At 56.2% G+C, this 16590-nt stretch overlaps 1 protein-coding gene across 4 annotated transcripts; it reads left to right on the top strand.

The window, feature by feature from the left end:
- Positions 1–1926: 1926 nt before the first annotated feature.
- Positions 1927–15887, top strand: Epn1 (epsin 1). 4 transcript variants are annotated; one of them, XM_051207823.1, is made up of 10 exons: positions 1927–2256; positions 7372–7621; positions 10176–10300; positions 10627–10701; positions 11223–11306; positions 12215–12518; positions 12876–12986; positions 13106–13189; positions 14869–15126; positions 15291–15887. In XM_051207823.1, exons 1-10 carry the CDS (start codon positions 2029–2031, stop codon positions 15497–15499), a joined length of 1728 nt encoding a protein of 575 aa, XP_051063780.1. In that variant the 5' UTR covers positions 1927–2028; the 3' UTR covers positions 15500–15887. The 4 variants fall into 4 exon arrangements, with proteins under 4 accessions (XP_051063780.1, XP_051063779.1, XP_051063782.1 ...); XM_051207822.1 differs by having other exon boundaries at positions 13103–13189; XM_051207825.1 differs by lacking the exon at positions 10627–10701.
- The last annotated feature ends 703 nt before the right edge of the window (positions 15888–16590 follow it).

The following is a 16590-nucleotide window of genomic DNA, read 5'->3' as shown; positions in this document are numbered from 1 at the left end:
ACCCATCTTATTTAACCAGCAAGCCTTCCAGGTAGCATCCCTCCCTAATTATACGCTGGGAATCTATTTATTTATTTATTTATTTATTTATTTATTTATTTATTTATTATTTAGTCAGCCAGCCTCTGGGCGCTTGCTTATTTATCCATTTATTTATTTACTGTCAGTCTGGAAACCCGTGTGTTGTGTGTTTTGTTTCAGGGTGTCTGTTTTTCTGTCCACCTGCCTTACTTACTGTTGCTTTCCTTTTGCCCGAGTTTTCGTGTGCCTTTTTCTTGTCACGATCTTTCATGTCTCATTGGGCCTGTCTGGGGGCTGGGGCTGTCTTGGGACCTAGCCCTTTTTTTTTTTTTTTTTCCTTCCCCGCCTAGTTATGTGTATTTGCAGGTGCTCCGTTCTCTGGCCGAGTTCAGGGTCGAGAGCAGCCTCTCCCGTTCACCTATGTCTTCCTTCAGGTTGGATCATGGTAGGGCTCAGTAACTCTCCCTCCATGGCTTGTTGGAGAGGCATAGACTGGTAATCGGAGCCTACTCCTCTGGACCCAGGCTGCTCCAATTGTGAGGTGTGTGTCCCTGGGCAGGACCTTAATGAGCTCATGTCCCCTCCTATAATGTGAAGTGGCTGAGAGTCACAGATTTGTAAGGACAGGGTGAAATACTTAATGGGTGCCTAGCAGGATGTAAGGGGTGTGGAAGGGCTTGTTAGTACCTACCCTCATTTGCTTAGTTCCTGACCCTTGATACTTTTCCTCATCAGCTGGGCACAGCACAGGTTAATTTATTTAGGTTAATTTAAAAGCTTTAATGGCACACGCCTTTAATGCCGCCATGCTGGGGGCGGGGGAGGCAGATCTCTGTGAATTCCAGACCAGCCTGGTGTACAAGTAGAGTTCCAGGACAGCCAGGGCTATGTAGAAAGATGCTGTGCCAACCCCTACCCCCCAAAGTATGAATTTATAGAGGTAAAACGGGTTTGTTTGGCATTTACTATCTAACCGTGGCTGAGTTATTTAACTTTCATGAGGCCATTGTCTTCGTTCAGCATTAAATGAGATAATATGTGCCTCATGGCACAGCTGGTCCTCATTGCTGGGGACTCCTACATTCCTTATCTCTCCTCCCGTAAGCTTTGAGCTTCCCTCCCTGCCCTTGGGGACATCTAGTGCCGGGGACACCTCCTCTGGCGCCCTGCCATTTCTTTAATCCCATCACTGGCCTCTTCGTCATGACTCATGTCCTAGAGGTCTTTGCTTCCCGCTGTCCATTTCCTTCCCACAATGTTTAATGACTGTCCCCTCCTCACTTCTCCCCCCCCCCCCCAGCTTCTTTGTAGGGAAAAGCCATATACAAACAAATATTTCCACCGCTATGGGTCTTAGGTCACCATAGTTTCAGAACCAGATAAATAGATTTAAAGTCACAAGAATCCCTTTGGGAACAGTGATAATGATATTTGAGGTTGGGTCTGGGGATGTGTGGCAGGGAGCTCTGGCGAGAAAGGATGGGGAGGGTTAGGGGAGGCTGGCAGAGAGCCACCCAGCCTTTATCGAAACCTTCAGTTTAGTAGGACCCTTATCACGGGAACTTCATTTTGTTCAGGGGAAAACTAAGGTCCAAAGTTTGAGGCCTGCCCTGTTAAGCCGAACTGGGGTATGGAGTCAGGGTGTGTGACGTCCACTGCGTGTTCTGCCTCAGCTTCTCTGGGCCCCAGGCAGGAAGAAGCTGGGCTTGTTTGAGGAACTGAAAGGCAGATGGGTTAACTTTGAAAGAGGTTAACAGGGGAGGGAGTCCTCTTAGCCACTTAGCATCCTGCCTGCCTTCCCTGCAAGGGTCCTAGGGAACCCCCGGAGCAGGAGGCTCAGGGACAGCTTGGGTGCTGGGTAGCCCATGTGTCCTTTGTGTTTCCAAAGATTCTCTGTGCCCTCAGATGTGGTGATCTGCCAGCATCCACTGCGGTCTCCCTCTGTGAGTCGCCTCACCTCTCCATGCCCCAGGGGGCTGGTGCCCCTTGACACCACCACCGGGCAAAATGTCGACCTCATCGCTTCGGCGTCAGATGAAGAATATCGTCCACAACTACTCAGAGGCTGAGATCAAGGTCCGGGAAGCCACAAGCAACGACCCCTGGGGCCCATCCAGCTCGCTCATGTCAGAGATCGCCGACCTCACCTACAATGTTGTGGCCTTCTCCGAGATCATGAGCATGATCTGGAAGCGGCTCAATGACCACGGCAAGAACTGGAGGCACGTCTACAAGGTCAGCACCTGGGCGTGGCTCCTTGGGGCTGGAGAACAGGAGCACAGCAGGGCATGCTTGCCTAGTTATTCCCCCCATCCCCCAAGAGGGGGAACGGTTATAGACGGTTCTTTCCTGATAAATCTCTGCTGCAGACGAGCCCTCCTCAGTATCCCTGGGGCATTGGTTCCTAGCTTCTTCCCATTTGACCGGAGTCTGACGATGGTCACGTATCTTCTATAGAAGGGTGCCGTATTTGTGAATGAGCAGATGACATCTTTCAAGTGTCTCTAGATTGCTTCAGCACCTAGTGCAGTGCAGATGGTGTATAGTAAATTCTCGATTGCGCTGTGCTGTGTCTGTCGTTATAGGAATAATGAAAGAAGATGCATTCTGGACCACAGGCAGGCTTTTTCTCTGAACTTGTTTTCTTTTTAGTCTTTCTGTGTAGCTCAGGCTGGCCTAAATTTGCAATAATCCTTCTGCCTTCTGATGAGTTCTGGGATTGCAGGCATGTGTCACCAAGCAGACATACATATTTATTCATTTAGTTAGTGTCTGTAGCTGAGTATGAGCACCTCTGGCCTGTTTTTGGGTTGTTGGTTTGTTTGTTTCTGAAGGCCATCTTTCTTCATGCTCTGAGGTGTCTACTTCCCCTACACAGATGGCCCTGGGCTGTGAGCATGTTGGTGCAGCTCGAGTGATCTTAGGTGCCTTCCCTGGAAGGTTTCTGTGGCTGTCAGGATTGCTGTATTTTTTTTTGACCTGCTGTGAAAGGCAGAGAGCCTCAGGGGCAGGTACCAGGCTTTGTCAATCATTATATGTAGTAGGCTGATAAAGCACACCACAGGAACTTTGGGGTGATGGAGACTGGTGTGTGTTTTTGTTGCTGGTGATACTGGGTTTTAAATCTAGGGCTTCATATACATTAGCAAATGCTTTATCATCTATTTATGCTCTCAACCAGTTTTTACTTGTTACTCTGAGATAACGTTTTTGCTGAATTGCCTTGGCTGGCTGACGACTTGCTCTGTAGTCCAAGTGGGCCTTGAACTCGTGTGAACTTCCTCAGTCTCCCAAATAGCTGGCATTACAGGTCCACACTTCCAGGCTGTGGTGGTGCTTTGCTTTTTTAAGCAAAACTGCTGTTAGTACCCTGATGCGCTTGCTTTCTTCTGGTGCTGGAGTTGCCTGGGTCAAGAGGGCACATGGGTATGTAAGTTTGGTAAATGCGGTCTGGTTTCGTGTGTGAGGGGTCAGGTACCCAGCTCTCAGGCTTCTTTGAGAAGGAAATGCATCTCGGGCAGCACTGAGCAAGTGAGTTTCAGGTTTGAACCCTCCTCCTAGGGAGGGGGCCCCTGCTACTGCCTCCCACACCTAGTTCATTCTATTTGGAGCTGGGGCCAGCTGCCTGAATTACAGTGCTGATCATGGGACCTCAGGCCGGTGGCTGCACTGCCTTCCTCAGGGTGGATTGCAGAGTCCCTGTTCTTCTGATCCGGCCCCAGATGGTGAGCATTAGTACCTGGTGTCTCTGCTTTGGAGGGCCTACTCCATCACCGGGGACGGATTGAGGTACTAGCTCTCATGGTCCCAGTTTAAAGTCTATGTGTCCTGGACTATCTGAGAGACTTCCTCTTGTCAAGGTAGGATGGTTTTCTCTGCTTCACGATGAGGGAACAGTACAGCCTACACAGTGAAGCAGAGAGTCGAGGCCTGCTTCGTGCCCGTCATAACACACCGACATGGTCATCGCTTGCGTTCAATCATTGAGCCATTCCTTACTGGACTTCCAGTGAAAACCTAGGTGACATTTATTCTGCTAGGGACTGGTGGGGGGGGGGGAAGCCCAGTGTCACAGGCAAGCCTTTGCTGGGGTGAGGAGGAGGGTTAGGGCTGTAGGGCTTTCGTGGGGATGCAGCGACCCAGATTATGTTCTCTAATGTCCGGAGGTGGCGTATGGAAGGGTCGTGCAGGGGTGTGCATGGGCTCCTGAAGCCAACTGCTTCTGGCCCTACCGTGGCTCCAGCCCTTAGGCAGCTGTCAGGCAAGTAGAGGGTGGCCCGTTGGGGATGAAGGGTCCAGTGGAGGACCCTATATCCTCCAGCAGCCAGAACTGGAACTCTGTAGATCAGGCTGGCTTCAAACTCACAGAGATCTGCCTGCCTGAGTGCCCGGGCTAAAGGTGTGCACCACCATGCCTGGCTTTAAAGGATTCTTTAAAGGTAGACTTACCGGAATATGATTCCTGTACAGAAAAATCCAGTCCTCTGGGTCCTGACAAATTTTTTTTATCGCCAATCTCTGGTTTCGATAGCAGTTTTGCCTCTGAATTCTGATTGTGTGGCCCCCTTGGCACAGCCCCGGGGTGCTGGGCATAGCTTTGAGTGCTTGCAAAGACCTATCCCTGTGGCTAGGTGGTTGGTACCCTGCGGGTGGCAACACCCTGTGTGAGTCTTGTCAGCCTTGTGGAGAAAGGACGTGTTGTTTTAGGGGCCTGGCAGTTTGCGAGTGAGAAGTGTAACCCACTCCTTTGTCTTATGTTCTCAGGGACACAGGAGCCAGCCTCCCAGTCTTTATCTTATACTAGCCAGAAGTCAGCAGAGTGCAGGCTGTGGGTCAGTCCTGTGTGCACTACCTGCTTTGTAAGTAAAGTTTTATTGCAACACAGCCAGGCCCCTGCAGCCACCATTGTGGAGCATTTGAACAGAGACTGTGTGGTATGAAAATGGAATTATTTATCACCAGGACCTTTTATAGGGAAAGGTGCTGACCCTGTTTTAAATGTTCATTGTAATATAGGAGGGCTTCCTTGGTGCAACTGATTTAAACATAACAAGCTCCATGGCTTATCTGTTTGGGATCACCCAGTTGCCGGGATTCCAAAAAACCCCAAGCTTTTCATTGAGGTGTAGCACAGCAGCTAAATGACGGGTGCAAACCCTGATGAGCCTGTGCGAATGTGCGCACCTCGAGCAGAGCCTCCTCCCAGAGGGAGGCAGAGGGCCTGTTTGGCTCCCCAGGAAGCATCCTTGTGACAGTACCCCAAGGGCACTGTGCTGTCTGTGAGGTTCGTCCTGGAACTGATTAGGACGGGGCCAGTAGTGTGCGCTGGCCCTTTGGGGTGTCCTTTGCTCATCAGGGCTGGGGTGGTGATCTCTGCTTGTCTGTGTGTGTCGCCGATACACTGGTACTTTGTGTTGTTGGGTAGCCCCAGTGCATTATTTGTAACTGTGTTCAGATGCCTGGCACTGTGCCTGGCCATTTGGGTGGGTTCCTGCTTCATAGTCTTTAGCTGCGGTTCCAAAGTCCAGAGGGCTACGAGGGTGAGGGCTTCTCACAGCCGTGCGGCGCAAAGGGCGAGGAGGTTCACCGAAGTGAGGCCATTTTTATACGATGCTGCCTCCCATTTTGCGTGGCTGTCGCCAGAACTCCCCTCTGATAAAATTCACAGGTGTGCCCTGATCTAGTGGCCTTCTGGTCCCAATCAGGAAGATTCTGGATTCCAAAGCACAGGGGCCCCAGGCCTGCCTCTCTCTCAGCCTCTCCCCTTGGGGTGCAGCCATGCATAGAAAGATCTTTCCCCTCTGAGAGGAGCAGAGAAGCACTTCCGCCAGGGCCGGTCGGGGACTGATCAGATGTAAGTGCTCCCCAGAGAGCCTTTCCACAGCTGGGTGGTGGCATATACCTGCAATCCCACTTTTCAGGAGGTTGAGGCCTTACTGTGGGTCTTGAGGCCAGTGTAGTCTACACAGCAAATCACTGTGCCTGCCTGCCTGCCTGCCTGCCTGCCCCCAGCCCCCATTACAGAACTTTAATGAGGTGCAGCATTGTTTATGGCAGCTTTCACCGTTCAGATCATGCTCAGCTCCTGTGGCTGCCTCCTCTGTCAACACTTCTTCACATTCCATTCTACACCTGAGTTTAGGGGTCTCCGGGAAGTCTCTGTAGTCTCCTGCAAAGCCCAAGGTATGCTGTTCTCCTTGTAGAGTGACTAAGCCTTTTTCAGAGTCTTATAGAGACCATGACGCTGCTCAGGAAACAGGCCTGGAGTCAGAGCTCTCCTCAGGTTGGTTATTTGCTTCAGTGGTCTAAGTTTATTTAATTTTACTTTGTGTGTATGAGTGGTTTGCCTGTACCTGTGTGTGTGGACCGCTTATGTGCCAGGTGCCTGCAGAGGCCAGAAGGGAGGGCCTTAGACCCCTGGAACTGGAGTATATGGTTGGGAGTCACCTTGTGGGTGCTGGGAAAGGAACAGGGACCTCTGCGAGAACAGTGCTTTAGCCCCTGGGCCACCTCTCCAGCCCCTGGGTTGTGACTGCTGCCTCTGTCTTACATACCGAATTTCATTTTGCCGAAAGGGAATGTGTTTGCACGTTACAAAGTAGGAAAGACGCCAGAGGGTGCAGCTGAGTGGTGGGGCTTCTGCTCCATCTGTCGTTCCTGGTGGCGTGTCAGGCTTGGCCTGGGCGCTCATCCTTTCTGAGGGAGCCTGGGACTAGAAGGCTCCTGTGACGTCTCGTTCCCTTAGGAGCAGGCCATCTCTTCATCCTTAGGACTTCCCGCACTGGAGTTCGGTTCTGCTCTGTTGCTTCCGATTTTGCCTTCAGGACATGGGGGCGGCGTGTTTCGTGGTCCTAAGTGGTGCCCAGCTTGGCTGCAATCCTGTCTGCCATTTGTGGTTGTTAAGTGAACTGCGTAGCGCCTATGCACAGCAGTCAGCTTTCGGAGCCACCAGTTCAGTGGCATCCGGTGTGTTCATTGCTGGCAGCCACACCCCTGGCCGGTAGATAGGTGGACGTTTTCTTTGACCCCGTTGAATATCCCTCACCCCCCCATCTCCCTGCCCCCACCATCTCCTCTGTCTGTCTGCATTAGTCTCTTCTGGACATTTCGTACCTACCGGACCACACATCGCGAGGCCTTTGTGCCTGGCACAGTGCGTTGTAACTCTGGGTAGCCCGTGTCCCCTCTTTTCTCCTTTCTAGGCCTGTTCCACACTCTGCTGTGTGGACAGACAGTGGGTTGTGAGGCTTGAGTGTGGGCAGCTGCCCCAGGGCCCAAATGCTTCCTCAGTCTTGAGTTCCTTTCCCCGTGGAGTTCAGTGTCAGTGACTGGTGTACCTGCACCTTGCAGGCCATGACGTTGATGGAGTACCTCATCAAGACTGGCTCTGAGCGTGTATCCCAACAGTGCAAAGAGAACATATATGCTGTGCAGACGCTGAAGGACTTCCAGTATGTGGACCGTGATGGCAAGGACCAGGGTGTGAATGTGCGGGAGAAGGCCAAGCAGCTGGTGGCTTTGCTGCGCGATGAGGATCGGCTTCGGGAGGAGCGCACCCACGCGCTCAAGACCAAGGAGAAGCTGGCACAGACTGCCACGGGTGAGGCTTCTCTCCCACTGCCGGAAGTCCCCGACAGCTAGGCTCTGTCCTCAGTTCCACCCTTTTCCTCCCTTGTGTGGTGGCCTCAGACTCTAGAAATTTCGTTCAGCTTGCCTGCAGTTTTGCTGTCCAGACCCTGAGGGCAGCCAGCAGAGTCGAGTCCCTGACCCCTGCCTTGGTCCTTGGAGTGTCCAGGCATGTGCACCCACATCTCTTCAGGCTTGGGGGTCTCCCCAGGTACAGGGTTAGGTCAGCCCCTCATGGGGACACCGCCAGTCTGGTCTTCTGTAGATTGTTCTTCTAGCTAAAGGGTGATGCAAAGGTTCCGAATGTCACAGGAAGGAGGCCTGCCCCGTGGGTGAGGGGACGGCCAGGGTCGGGGCAAGGTCTCTGAGTCTACTTTCTGAGGTCTTAGAATGCTGTTTGTAGGTGGCGATGACTATTTAAAGAGAAGGTGTGTCCCGTGTCGCAAGGTTGTGGTCTGTGTAGTGACATGTTCAGTGGCAGGCGCGGGTTTCATTTTTTACCATGCTACGGGACCAGGGTAGAGCATCGGGAGGCTGCAGGAGGGCTGATGTCAGCACTGAGTTGGCGTGTGGCTGTGGGGATGGGGAGGCTGCCCTGGGGGTGAGCTGAGTTGGGCCTTCCAGGGCAGGTGGAGCCTGGAGCCCGTGCCCTTGTCTAGCTGGAGGCCCTCTGTCTGCGGCATCACATTTGGGGGTCAGCGTTAGTTATCTCCCTGGGGACACTGGCCCTGTGGGATGTGCTCAGCTGGAGTTTAAAGCTGTGCTTAAATAGTGCCGTGGGTGGAGGGAAGGAACGGGAAGTCCAGGAGAGGTCAGCTGGGGTAGAGAGTGGAGGGTGGGGAGAGTAGGCTCTAATGTAGGACTGGGCTGGGCCAGGAGGCTTGTCTGTAGCAAGGAGCATGCCTGGTTGGCTTCATGGAAGGTGTGTGGTATGCGTGCGCGTGCGTGCGTGCGTGCGTGCGTGCGTGCGTGCGTGCGTGCGTGTGTGTGTGTGTGTAGGCCTGCCCGGTGTTGATCCCTCCACACTTTGTTCTTTTTGATGCGTGGTCTCAGTCAAACCCAGAGCTCACTCACCAGTATGCTAGCTAGTCCTCTGAGCCAGCTGGCTCTGGAGAGCCTCTGTCTGTCTCTCTGCCTTCCTAGGCTGGAGTTACTAGTGAGCCCTCACGTCTACCTAGCATTTATTTAGGTGGCTTCTGGGGATCTGAACTCTGGTCCTCATACTTGTGAGGCGAGTGCTTTTAAGCACTAAGCTATCTTCCTAGTTTCTAGGAGGAGGGTTTCCTAGCTCTTAGTCATGGCCAAGCTCCTGAGGGGTCAGGCACTTGAGCTTTGCTGACAAAGGAGAGCCCGAGGCACGTACTTCCCTGGTCCACACGCAGATGAGGAGGCAGGCCACATGCTCCCTGCTCTCCTGTCATGGAAATTGGGATTGACTTTTTTTTTGTTTGTTTGTTTGCTTGTTTTTTGCTTCTCGAGACAGTTTCTCTGTGTAGCCCTGACTGTCTTAGGACTTGCTCTGTAGACCAGGCTGGCCTCCAACTTAGAAATGCACCTGCCTCTGCCTCCTCAGTGCTGGGGGATTAAAGGCGTGCGCCACCACCCCCTGGCTTAAGTTGGAGTTTCTCAGGGATTTTTGTATGTCTGATATGCTCTTTAATTCTCTTTCTCAACCATGTAAAGTGCTGGCTTTGGCCGTGGGCCATAGGCTGCTGACCAGAGCAAGCTGCTTGGGGAGGAAGGAGGGCTGCTCCGCGAGTTGGAAAGGGCTGGCAGCCACAGGGAGCATGGAGCTGGGTGGTTGGTGTGGGAAGCCCCTCTGTTGTTGGGTGAAGGTGTGAAGTGGGCAGGAGCCTTCGGGTATTTGCAGAGCAAAGGTTTGGCCATGGGGTGTGGATTGCCAGCACCCCCCTCCGGGGAGAGTGACCCTGTGCTGAAGGTGCTTCCCGGGCAGGAGCAGACAGCTTCCTGTGGTGTTTTGAGAGCCTGGCCTAGGAGTGATGGGCTGTAGGGCCTGTGGTCTTGGCCCTCTTCTTGGGAGCACACCGTTGACCTCTCCTGTCCTCTGCTGGCCTTGGAGCCACTCTTGACGTTGATGTGGCCTGTCCTGTCTGCTTGCCCTCCTCCTCCTGACACCAAAGGCTTCTCAGTTCTGGACAGATGTTACCTTCCCTCATAAGTTCCAGCGCATCCTGCCGGGGCTGCGGTTCTGTTGGGAAACGAGGCCCTGGCCTGCTTTCTTGGGGGTTCTAGCCTGGGAAACCAGGGAGGAACCCTCTGGAGGCCTGGGCCCTGCCGCCCTGCGCGGCACCCTGGCCTTATCGGCTGCTTGCTGTTCTGAGTAAGGGTGGGGCTACCCTTTGCGCCTCCCTGGACTCTGGCCCCAGTCATTTCCCTTCTAGCTGGGCCCCCAGAGGCCTGGGGGGGGGGCACTGTGCTGGTGTATGGGCCACAGCGCCATGTCTGTGTGTGTGTTCCCAGCTCTTGGTCTCTGGGTCACCTGTGCCTTAATGTTTCCCTGTCTCCAGCCTCCTCAGCAGCCGTGGGCTCTGGACCACCCCCTGAGGCAGAGCAGGCCTGGCCACAGAGCAGCGGGGAGGAGGAGTTGCAGCTCCAGCTGGCCCTGGCCATGAGCAAGGAGGAGGCTGACCAGGTATGGGGCGCTGCAGAGGGAGAGGGGCTGACTTCTGTCCTGCCATCTTGTCATCATGCCTCGTCCGCCTCTCCCTCTCCCTGACCCTGCCCTGTCTCCTTCTGGTGCTTCCTGACCCCCCCCCCCTCCCCCAGCTCGGTGTTCCCGGGAGGCGTCGTCCTGCACTTGGGCAGTCAGGTGCAATTCTCTTTCTGTGCCCGCCTTCACTGACTTGAGAGAGCCACTGTCCCTTTCCTGACCTCGCTCAGCCCCGGCCTGCCTCTCTGCCTGTCCCTCTCTCTGGCCTGGCTTCCCCTGCCCTGCCCCTCATACTTTCTCTCCGCCAGCCCCCGTCCTGCGTTCCCGAGGATGACGTCCAGCTCCAGCTGGCCCTTAGTTTGAGCCGAGAGGAGCATGATAAGGTCAGAGTGGCCTCCCTGCCCCTCCCAGGGCTCTCCTTACACCACGTTCAGGTCCATGGGTCCTTACCCCTTGCCCCTTCCTGAAGTGCCTGCCCCGCAGTTCAGCAGACTTTAGCTGTAGAAACTGCTCCAAACAGAAGCCAGGGAGGGCACCAGGACACTGGGTGATCTGTCTGCTGCGGCTGTCTGGGGGTACAAGTGGCACTGAGCTCTGAACCTCAAGCAGGAGGCCAGGAAGAGAGGGAGGGTCACCTGCTCTTCCTGGGGCCCAGTGTTCCCTGAGCCCTTTTCACAACCAGGTTTGCTACCCCCTTCCCTCCGTGGATCACACCAGTTCCTCCACCTCTTGCCCGACCTTTGACCCAGGTGTCCATTCCCATCCACATTCCATACGTTGTCCACATCCCATTTTAATTTTTCCAGTTTTGTTTTTCGAGTGGGAGAGAAGGGTGGCTGGGGCGGGGACTCAGCCGGGGCCAGCGCCCTCCCACGGCCCATGTGCTGAACCCTGCCTCCCACAGGAAGAGCGGATCCGCCGTGGGGATGACCTGAGGCTGCAGATGGCAATAGAGGAGAGCAAGAGGGAGACTGGGGGCAAGGAGGAGGTGAGTGCCCGTCTGCCCTGCCAGCTGTGGTCTGAGCAGATTGTCCTGGAAAGTGCCGAGCCTGGCACCTGCCCTGCGTGCAGACAGGGTTGGGCCAAGCTTTCTTCCCAACCTTCCTGTGAGCTCCGTGGATCTCTGATCCTTTCTTCTCCATCCATGGGATTTACATGTTTATGCTACCATGCACGATTTTATGCGTGGCTGGGGATTGGGCCGCACCTGGTCTTTGTGCACCCTAGACAATACCCTGCCAGCTCCAGCCCCCCCCCCCCCATCCAGTGTGGCTTTCTTGGTAGGCAGTGGCGTCTGCTCAGGCTGGCTTTAGGCCTGGGGGTCCTGTATCTGGCTGGGGGAGACTCCCTCGTTCCCTCCTCTGCCCTTTACAAACCCTGACTGTAAGTGTGGCCACTTGGGGGAAAACTGGCTTGGCTGCCCTCTCCCTGAGCCTGGTTGCCTCACGGTACGGATGGGAGTGTGTGCTGAGCGCATGTGGGGCCTCTCTCCACTGTCAGACGAGGGCTTTGGTTGAGCGCTTTTACATGCCTGCTCTCTGGACACCAGGGCATTGCTTGAGTGTCTGCACATGGACAGGCAGTTAGGCAGGCGGCCCTGCACGGTGGTCACTGCAGGACAGTGATGTGGCATCAGGAGAGATGTGATCAGGGTGGCCTGGTGGGAGAGAGCTGAGCTAGAGCAGCTTGAACCCCCAGCAGAGCACACAGCGGGTGGGGGAAGGCTTGCAGGGAGGGGGGAGGGTGTCACCACCACCACCGTCTTCACTCAGAGGACCCAGGTGTCGGCTAGGGACTTTTGGAGGAGGAGGGGAGGGCCGGTGGGGGGTGGGGAAGGTAGAGGTGTCGCTTATGGTGGCCTCCTGATGTGTCCTGTCCTCTTCTCTCTTCCCACAGTCCTCCCTCATGGATCTGGCCGAGGTCTTCACTTCCCCAGCTCCTGCACAGGCCTCAGACCCCTGGGGGGCCCCAGCCCCTGTGGCTACTGCCATCCCTCCGGCTGGTTCCGCCTCAGACCCTTGGGGGGGACCTGCTGTCCCCCCAGCTGCTGACCCCTGGGGGGGCCCAGCCCCCACGCCAGCCTCTGGGGATCCCTGGAGGCCTGCAGCCCCTACAGGGCCCTCTGTTGACCCTTGGGGCGGGACCCCAGCTCCTGCAGCTGGCGAGGGACCCACCCCTGACCCATGGGGGACCTCTGATGGTGAGCACCACCAGCTGCTCTTGTGCAGTCCCTTTGGTCCAAAGTCCCTTTAGAAAGGGATGCCCCGGCACGGTGCAGGCCATTAGATGGCCGGGACAGAGAGACGGCCTTGGGCCTCTTGTCTCTGTGACGTTGAATAAGGAAGGCTGTAACGGGACAGGGGTGGGGAGGTTGAGGATGCTCTTGAGGACAGTGTGGGTGGGCCTGCCCCTGACTGCCTAAAGCAAATATGTGTGCAGTTACAAGGGTCAGAGAGCGGGCTGGTCATTAGCGTGGTTCTGGGCGACCACAGCTGCCCAAACAGGAGGTGTGATTTCCATGGTCACCTCTCATCGATGCGCTTCCTTCCTCTTGTAGGTGGGGCCCCCGCCAGTGGACCCCCACCCTCTGACCCCTGGGCACCTGCGCCAGCCTTCTCAGACCCCTGGGGCGGCTCCCCTGCCAAGCCCAGCAGCAATGGCACTGCAGGTAGTGGCCGCCCGTGCTGGCCCGGGGCGGGTGCTGGCTGCCTGGGCCCTGAGGGTGGAGGAGGCTGAGGGAGAGTCCCCAGGTAGGTGCTGAGCGGGGCATCTTGGCCTCCACAGCAGTCGGGGGCTTTGACACAGAGCCTGATGAGTTCTCAGACTTCGACCGACTCCGCGCTACCCTGCCGACCTCTGGGAGCAGCACGGGTGAGTCACCCCCTCCTCAGGGCCCCGTACCCGGGTCACCCCCTCCTCAGGGCCCCGTACCCGGGTCACCCCCCCCCGACTCCTCAGGGCCCCGTACCCGGGTCACCCCCTCCTCAGGGCCCCGTACCCGGGTCACCCCCTCCTCAGGGCCCCGTACCCGGGTCACCCCCTCCTCAGGGCCCCGTACCCGGGTCACCCCCTGACTCCTCAGGGCCCCGTACCCGGGTCACCCCCTGACTCCTCAGGGCCCCGTACCCGGGTCACCCCCTCCTCAGGGCCCCGTACCCGGGTCACCCCCTCCTCAGGGCCCCGTACCCGGGTCACCCCCTCCTCAGGTCCCCCCGTACCCGGGTCACCCCCTCCTCAGGGCCCCGTACCCGGGTCACCCCCTGACTCCTCAGGGCCCCGTACCCGGGTCACCCTCCCCCCCCCCCCTACCCGGCTGCACCCTTGTCTCTGCTTTGCTCGGGTGGTGTCTGCTGCTATGCTTGAGGGTGTAGGGCGCACGCACATAAAAGAGTGAGTCAGATCCCCCCACCCCACTTCACAGAGAGGTGTGACTATGGAAATCTCACCCGCATGCTCCTGACTGACCGGTCTCTGCCTCCGGGTCATCATTGAGGGGGGAGGGAATTGGAGAAATGGCATCAATGGAGGACGTGTTGGCCCCTGCCTTGTGTCCCTCACTGCTTTCTCCCTGGCTGTCTGCTGCTTGTCCGTGTGTCTCTGAGGCCTTGGAGCAGACTACCACACCCACCTTGCTTGGCAGCTGAGGGCTGAGTCAAGTCTTGACAGCAGACACCCCAAGTGTGGGCCTGGGCCCCCTTGAGTGTCTTACCCACAGCGGCTGTTGGGGGCTGCTTATCTCTGGCCACTTTTTCTTTTGAGATGACGCATTGCTAGGTTGGTTCCCAGGCTGTCCTTTCAACTTGTGATCCTTCTGCCTCAGCCCCGGTGTCTTGAATTTATAGCTGTATTTCCCTACACTCTGCTTTTACTTTTCTTGTGATACTGGGATCGAACCCTTGGATCGAACCCTTGTTGTTCACCTAACCATTGAGCTCTTGTTCAGTTTTTATGTATATGTGTGTGTGTGTGTGTTTACTTTGACAGACTCTTGTTACATTCCATAGCTGAGGCTGGTCTTGAACGTGTGACCCTTCCACCTAAGCCTCCAAGTGCTGGGATTACAGGCTTGTACTCCTGGACTTGGCTGTATTTCCTGTATTTAAGCCAGCTTCCACTGGTTTAAATGCTGGTGTAGAAATGTGTTTCCATTTGTTAATTCCCAGAGGGAAAAAAGTCTGCCGTGCATCCCGTAGAAGCCATGAGCTATCCCAGGGTCATGGGTATCTATCTGTCAGGTTTCTGCACTGTAAAATTTCATGTGGGCTTTGTAGCTGGGACAGTCCCTTGGGGGAGCCGCTCCTTTGAGACTGGTGGTGTCCCCTAGGCAGCCGTCAGAGACTGTCCTTGCTGAAACTGTCACTGTGGGTTACCCTGACATCTTGATTCTGTCTTTCCCTTTACCTGCTCACAACAGTGAGGTCCCCATAGTTTTGAGTGCAGACGCAGCTCAGCATGCCACCGTGTAACGCTGTCCCTTCCTGAGACCCCACCCCCACCCCAGCTCAGGGTGGACCTGCCAGTCCTGTGAGCACTGTTCTGGCTTCTTCCAGGGGAGCTGGAGTTGCTCGCAGGAGAGGTGCCCGCCCGCAGCCCAGGTGCATTCGACATGAGTGGGGTTGGGGACTCTCTGGCTGAGACTGTGGGGAGTCCCCCACCTGCTGCGACCCCAACTCCTACTCCCCCCACCCGGAAGACTCCGGAGTCATTCCTAGGCCCCAATGCAGCCCTTGTGGACCTGGACTCGCTGGTGAGCCGGCCAGGCCCCACACCGCCAGGAGCCAAGGCTTCTAACCCATTCCTGCCAAGCGGTGAGTATGGGGTGTGGAACTCCAGCGTCCTTGGCCCTCCCTTTGTCCTTCCAGAGCAGACGTTTCTCCACATGGGTTGTATCACAGACCCACAGACACGTGGGCCAGACCAGCACTAGCTGACTGCTTCCTGTATTTAGCTGCCTTTTTTTTTTTCTTTGCAGGAGCTCCGGCCACCGGCCCCTCCGTCACCAATCCTTTCCAGCCAGCACCCCCTGCAACGCTCACTCTGAACCAGCTCCGCCTCAGCCCCGTGCCCCCAGTTCCTGGAGCGCCACCCACCTACATTTCTCCTCTTGGTGGAGGCCCTGGCCTGCCTCCCATGATGCCCCCGGGACCCCCAGCCCCCAACACTAATCCCTTCCTCCTATAATCCAGGGTAGGAGGGAGGCCTGGCTCAGCCGGCTTCCCCAGTTTCTCTTCCCTGGGAGATCAGTGTTGTGAGTGCATGTGAAACGGGGACCCTCCCCCCCAGTGCCCTTCCCCCTCCTGGGGCCCACTCACACTACACCCTCTTCCCAAGTCCCCAACCCTCCTCCTGAGAAAAACTGGACATGGGGGATGGGGAGGGGGCCGGCCAGAGGAGGACTTTCTCTGTGGCATTAGATGGGGGAGGGACAGCTGGGTTCCCACCCACTCCACTTCCCTCCAAACTCCTGACACCCCCAATCAGTGTCTGAGCCTCCTCGTTCCCTTGGCACCCCTCGGTGAATCCTTGGTGATGATTTTGGCAACTTCGGGAATAAATGGCAATTCTCATGGGTGTGGCTCCCCCAAGTTCCCATCCCCTGTTCAGGCAGGCATCCCTGAGAAGCTTGTCTTCCAGGGCAAGAAGTCACCTCTTGACATCATCTGGGAGCTAACCTCCCTGAAGCATTGAATCCCCGGATTCAGTTCCTGGAGCTGGGGTGACCTGGGTGAGGGCGGGAGGGGCCTGGGCCAGGCTGCGGCCCTTGTAGGAGCACCCAGCCTCTGGTGAGCATCACCCACAGACACTCAGGGCTCTGGAGGCCCCACTTGGGAGCTAGTAGAGATGGTAAGAGATGCTGTGGCTGGGTTCACCTGCTGAAGACTGATGGTGAGGATGGTGATGGGATTAAGAATTTTTGCCAAGAGCAAAATACTGCACACATGTCATTGTCGTCACCGAGTCGTGTGTGCACAGGGAGCACTGGGGACTTGGGAAGAGGGTGTAGTGTGAGTGGGCCCCAGGAGGGGGAAGGACACTGGGGGGGGGGAGGGCAGTGCATCCCAGCGCTCTCCGGAAGCCTCGTCAGCCTCTGCTGGCTAAACCCAGTAGCCATTGCTATGTGCTGGGCCTCATTTGATAACTGTGCTCGAGTTTGCCAGCAGTGTGGGTCCATGCTTCCTGGGCTCTCCTCCTAGCTGGGGCCTCCCGTTACTCCCCAGGCCAGGGCCTGACTCCTGACTCATCCTAACGCCGCCGGTTCCATTGGTTAAAGT

Source organism: Phodopus roborovskii, unplaced genomic scaffold (assembly GCF_943737965.1).
Source record: "Phodopus roborovskii unplaced genomic scaffold, PHOROB, whole genome shotgun sequence".
In the NCBI taxonomy this organism is placed as follows: Eukaryota; Metazoa; Chordata; class Mammalia; order Rodentia; family Cricetidae; genus Phodopus; species Phodopus roborovskii.
Note: the sequence above shows the minus strand (reverse complement) of the source record. Positions and strands in the feature narration are given on the sequence as shown.